The sequence below is a fragment of the Ammodytes marinus genome (assembly GCF_949987685.1).
Source record: "Ammodytes marinus genome assembly, chromosome: 4".
In the NCBI taxonomy this organism is placed as follows: Eukaryota; Metazoa; Chordata; class Actinopteri; order Uranoscopiformes; family Ammodytidae; genus Ammodytes; species Ammodytes marinus.
This window is the reverse complement of record NC_137233.1, coordinates 20525301-20531544: the sequence shown is the minus strand read 5'-3', so window position 1 is coordinate 20531544 and position 6244 is coordinate 20525301. Positions and strand designations below refer to the sequence as shown.

At 42.5% G+C, this 6244-nt stretch overlaps 1 protein-coding gene across 1 annotated transcript; it reads left to right on the top strand.

The window, feature by feature from the left end:
• Nucleotides 1-1626: 1626 nt before the first annotated feature.
• LOC307249726 (transcriptional repressor scratch 2-like) lies at nucleotides 1627-5925 on the top strand (the record flags this gene model as incomplete). The annotated part of the gene is made up of 2 exons (XM_080026577.1): nucleotides 1627-1783; nucleotides 5105-5925. The coding sequence occupies exons 1-2, from the start codon at nucleotides 1633-1635 to the stop codon at nucleotides 5923-5925; spliced, it is 972 nt and encodes a 323-aa protein (XP_079882703.1). The 5' UTR covers nucleotides 1627-1632.
• Between the last annotated feature and the right edge of the window lie 319 nt (nucleotides 5926-6244).

The window sequence follows — 6244 nt, the reverse complement described above, 5'->3', positions numbered from 1 at the left end:
GTCTTCAGAGAGGCATAATACTGCCAGGGAACCGCCGAGCATGTAAATTAAAAATAATTAAATGTTAAACCTTTAAGATGTTTTTTTATTCATATAACAAAACGTGTAGGGATTTTAAATGATTGAAACATGTAATAAAATGCAAGTCTTATTTGCAATATATTTACCTCAGTTCTGTTCACTTTTTATGTATTTCTTCCGAGGTTGTCTATAACACAACCCCTGTGTCATGAATTTCCATCTACAAAACAATATCAATTCACACATTAGAACATTTGTCAACAGAAAATAACTGAGACCTGGACATGGTTAACTGTGAGGTCAATACATACAAGATGATTCATTTGTTAATTTAATAAGATAATTAAATACATATACAGTATGTATTTCTATGTTCGTGAAAAGGTGATACTTTCTTACAGTGATGCTTTATTTATGAGGATTATGCAATTTTCCTTATGAAGTTTCCTGCAAATCAAACACATGAATATGCATGGTAATAATAAAAAGGTTTATTTCTTAACGCTTCCAAAATTATTTCAAATAAATATTGATATTTTTTAACATAGGCTTAAATCTTGGTTCTGACACAAACAATATTTTTTCAAACGACTTAGAAAAAGCAGGATACAATTAATCAAATATTGTCAAATCAAAGACTATCTGTCCACCACGGCACAAATAAAATTGAATCTTAGTAGTGGACAGCTTTTGACTACAAAGACGCAAGTTTGGTTGCTTACTGAGATCACACGCACAGTGCCCTGAGTGTTACAAAATGGATGTAAGTGCAGATACATGTGTGTATGTCAGGTAACAGTACACTCTGAACTACATTTGTTAAAAATTGTGTTAGCTACTTCATTGAAAGACAATGGAGGACAAGATTTTTGGTGTGTAGTGTCACCCCCACGTGCTTCTGCAGCACTATTGTCTGCTCTCCTTTCCCTGGGAGGAGAGGGGGCGGAGGATGTGGGTTTGCTGACTGCTGTGTGTGTGTGTGTGTGTGTGTGTGTGTGTGTGTGTGTGTGTGTGTGTGTGTGTGTGTGTGTGCGTGTGTGTGTGCGCACGCACGTGTGTGTAAGGGAGAAGCACAGACGGCTCGTGGTAATTTGATGTGTGTCCCCGGGGATGTTTGATGGATTAATGCTAAGCAGCTCCCTCTGCCAAAGCACCACCTGATCTTCGGGGGGCTCGTGTGTGTGTGTCCCACATATAAAAGGCTGCAGTAGTGCTGAGCTCAGCTAGTCTCTCCAGCCATCTCTCTCTCTCTCTCCTCTTTCTCTCTCTCCCCTCTCTCTCTCTCTCTCTCTCTACTGCTTCTGTTTCTCACCACTCTGTATCATCCTCTCCATCCTCCCTTGTCCTCTTGCAAGTCTTTACCTCTTTCTCTCTGGCTTAAAAAACATTTCCAAGGACCAATTTTTATTTTTTTGCAAACCTTTATTTATTTATTACATCCAGTCCTCCATTGTTTGGCCTATCCAAGAAGGCTAACCCTTAAAAGCTGCACATGTCCGCTCTTTTTCTTTCTTTCTCTTTCTTAAATCGTCTGTTCCGTTCACATTTTTCTATGAGGCTGTAAGTATCTAGTACATTTTTCATCAAGGATAAAAAAAAAGAAAAAAGAAAATGCCACGCTCCTTTCTAGTGAAGCAACCCAAGGTTCACGACTACTACCATCAGCAGCAGCAGCAGCAGCAGCAATGGGACGACTCCTACACGGGGACACATGCCTTCACACAGTCAGCCACCAACTTGGCGGTGCGTTTGAGTGAAAACGGTGAGTTGATAAATCTCTACGAGTGGCGTTTTTTTTTCCAGCTGCTGTATTCATTTTTGTTATCCATTTAGCATTTGTAGATTATGTTAGTGGATGGGTTAGGGTTAGTGTTAGATGGAAAATCATCTAAAATGTTTTAGACAGGGATTCATGACACTGTGTTTGTGTTGTTGTCTGTGCTATACCTAATCCTAATCGCTCCTGGAAACCCCCCCCCACCCCCCCCGCTCCCTAACCACCCCAGGCTTTGCACACCCCCCCACCTCCTGTGTACGCCTCAGGACTTTTGTTTTCTAACTCGGCGGATGCTCAATAGTATTCAGGTCATGCCTGCTCAATCTGCTTAATACCGAAACCAGATCACACAGCAGCAGCCTTTGGCTTTAAGGCCAGACACTACAGGCCAAAACATTCATTTTTCCAAGCACTTGTCAATGTTGAGAGATTTTTTTTGTCCACTTTGCTTCCATAACATGTCTTATTTTATACTAGTATAAATCGAAAGGTCAAAAAATGTACATTTAATATGTTTCTTTTACTAAACCTTGTCTATTGCATCATCTATAATGGCCATTATCTCAACAGTAGGTTTTTTTAAAATACTAAACTTACATAAATTTTACTTTGCATAATCATTCTTACCACTACTTTGAAGTTTACTATATAGGAATTTGTTTATATGTTGTTAATTGTCTGACATGTGATACATTTACTTCTTTAAATCATGCTTACATTTTTAAGACCTGTACATAGTATTTCTATTATTGATCAAATGAAAAAGGCTGTGGTAAAAGGCTGTATCTACAGTTTGGGTTTTTAAAGAGTTGCAAATTTACACATAATTGAGATATAGCCAAAAGTGCCCAATTATTCAAACGTTTCTGAAAAATTGTAATACAATTTTTTTTTTTTTTTAATGTAAGTAATCAACTGGCAAAGTTTCATGATGATATCTATAAGTTAAAAATGTTAAGCTATTCATCTGCAGTGTCTCGCCTAAAGTCTATTGTGTTGGTGGATGATGAGATATGTACATGTGTAAATGGACGTTAGCAGAGAGTCTGATGATTAAAGCCTTTGTCAGGTTCTAACTAGAAAGAATGGGGGGAAAAACTTGTGAGAAAGCAGATAGCCACATGGGACTGTGTTGTCCTTAGATGGTGCAATTGCCCTTGAATGAGCCCCTCCCCCCCACCCACCCTCACTCACACACACACACACACACACACACACACACACACACACACACTAACACACACACACACACACACACACACACACACACACACACACACACACACACACACACACACACTCGTTCATCTCTCCATGCGATCCTGCAGGATGTCAGCTAGCCACAGGGAGTAGGATTGCAGCAACGCAATCTATATTGTGAGGTGATGGAACAGGGTTTTTAGAGGAGAGCTATTGACTGGCAAATAGAGAGTGCTGCAGGTAATTCAATAAAGTGCAACATGAGCACTACATTGGCGGACACAGTGGAGGACCGGATGTGAGAAACGACCCTGGGATTCATGATTCAAGATGGTTTTATTTTTCATATGCACAGCAATTACAGCAGCAGTCGTTGGCAATGCAATTCTTGAGTCCAGGGGCTCCCTTCAACAATGCAATAAAAAAGGAGAAAATTTATAAGAGAAACACACAAGCGAGGAGAGCAACACCTGAGACACAAATAAATCAAGTAGAATATAAAAATAAAATAAAAAGTAAACAAAATAGGATACTGTACAATAAAGAAAATAAATAAATCATAATAACTGTAATACTGAACATATAGAATACTGTACATGGAATGGAATAATGCGAAAAATATGTATACTCGATGTGTACAGATGTAAATTACTTGATAAGTAATTAGAGTTAAGTTAACATTATAAATAGGTGCAGCAACACTTGCAGAATGTAAACAGATAGACATTTTTCAAACAGATGTTAACGTGATACAAGCAATATGATGTGCGTGTGTGTGTGTGCGTGTGCATGTTTATTTGGCTTTGAAAAAAAAATCCAAAGAACACCCCCCACCATCACCAGCATCACAGATCTTGTGTTTGAGTTGAATCATTTGTCCCCCAGATTTAGGATACCAGCTGTCTGCTTCCCTTTGTGCTGTGTGTGTGTGTGTGTGTGTGTGTGTGTGTGTGTGTGTGTTGCATGGGGGTGGTGTGCCAGTGTGTGCGGGGGGCTCAATATACCATTGACTGCTGTCAAGATCAGACAGCGACCCCACCAAACACACACACACACACCCTCCCCTTCCCTCTTTGCCAAATCATAGTCCCCCCCCCCCCCACCTGTCTCTCCCCTTACCATAGTCATGAACACTCTCAGAAAATGGCACAGATGGGGAATGATCTGATTAAAATGATTTAGTGATTGAGGGGATTTCACTGCTTACCCTAAAGCTAAACCCCCCAGCCATTCACCGATGGAGGCGAGCTGCGCGGCGGGCGACAGGTGGATCGATTAGGGGCCATACTATTGCTGTCCGTGACTGTTTAGTCGGCGTCAGCACATTGTGTTTGACTCATATTCCGCTACAATGTGCCTTTCACAGTCCTTTTACCCCGGCATAGTAGAAAACGTGCACCAAAGTCTCATTAATATTTCATTCCTGAAGCTTTGCTGAACCTGGCACTTACAAATAGCTTCCTGTATAGGTTTCATATTGATTCAAGGTTCTGGTAAGAGGGGCACTTTCCTTCAGAGGTTATTGACATCAAAGATATGTTCCACTTGTTTATTTCTTTATTAAAGGTCACCTATGCAGAATGCACCTTTTCATGTGTCTTCAACATTAATATGGGTCCCCAGTTTGACTACAAACTCCTAAAATATGAGAAAAAAACACCCTCTCTCTCTATCTCCACCTTTCTGAAAACCTGTGTTCAAAAACCCCAGTCAGATTTTTCTCCCCATGACATCATAGGGGGAGAAACCACGCCCCCTCATTACCAACCTATCTTAGCACTACCTCCACCTGTGATACACACACCCCAAGATCCCCCTGAATCGAACTGCTGGTTTGAATCCAACTACTAGTTAGATTCAGGGCCAATCAGAGCAGACTGGGCTTTTAGGAAGGCGGAGCTTAAAGAGCTCTAAAACTTAAGTTTCTGATAGAAGCTGAAAAAGGAGATTCAGGAATTGCACTGTGAGAAATTTAAAAAGAAAATTGGGACAAAACACCATGAAAACACTTTCTAGTAGGAAACGTTATTGCAATTTTGAAGCTGCAATTTTGAACCTGAAAATTAGCATCATATGTGACCTTTAAAATGTATTTTCCTTTCTCAGGCTACATCCACAAGTACATCATCCCAGCGTCAACGTTGCAGAGCACTAAGGAGTCTGGTCATGAGAAGACCAGGCTGTCCTCCGAGCCTCTGTACTGCCCAGGAGGAGGAGGCAGCGGCGGGGAAGAGTTCTCCGACCATGACATGGAGCATCCAGACAGCCCGGTCTCCAGCGGTACAGTGGAGTCAGACGGCAGCGTGCCCGACTCGGAGGCCTGCACCATGGACGCTTTCCTCATCTCAGACGGGCGCTCCCGCAGGAGGCCGACACAGTCACTGTATCTCTGTGAGGGGGGCAGTGACAGCGAGGATGTGGCCTCGTCAGCAGACTGCAGCCCCGCCAAAGGAAAGTCCAAAGGAGGCCGCCACGTGTGCTGCGAGTGCGGCAAGTCCTACGCCACCTCCTCCAACCTGAGCCGACACAAGCAGACGCACCGCAGCCTGGACAGCCAGCAGGCGCGCAAGTGTCCCACCTGCCACAAGGTGTACGTGTCCATGCCGGCACTGGCCATGCACATGCTGACCCACAACCTGAAGCACGAGTGTAACGTGTGCGGTAAGGCCTTCAGTCGGCCCTGGCTCCTCCAGGGACACATGAGGTCCCACACAGGGGAGAAGCCCTTCGCCTGCGCCCACTGCGGCAAAGCCTTCGCCGACCGCTCCAACCTGCGTGCCCACATGCAGACACATTCGGCCTTCAAGCACTACGAATGCAAGCGCTGCCACAAAAGCTTTGCCCTAAAGTCCTACCTGAACAAGCACTACGAGTCGGCCTGCTTCAAAGGGGAGGAGGTGGAGGAAGACAGCAGCGCCGAGGACTGATTTGGGATGTATTACTTCTTTTTCATTTCTGTTCCTACACTTTTTTAAATCAAAGCTCAAAGTCAAGAGAAAAAAAGCTTGCCACTTCACTTCTCAGGCTCGTCACCCGCATGTGTCATGATCCTGCCTTTTGATAAGCAATAACCTCACTTTCAATTATTCAGGAACTATGTATGAAATTCATATATAAAATCTCAGTGTCGATCGCAAAATGTAAAAATATTTTATATTGTTTTTTATAAATTGAATTGCAATAATTTACATGCCAGTATTATTTAATATGCCGACTAGCTCTTAATTTACCTCAAACATGTGTTAA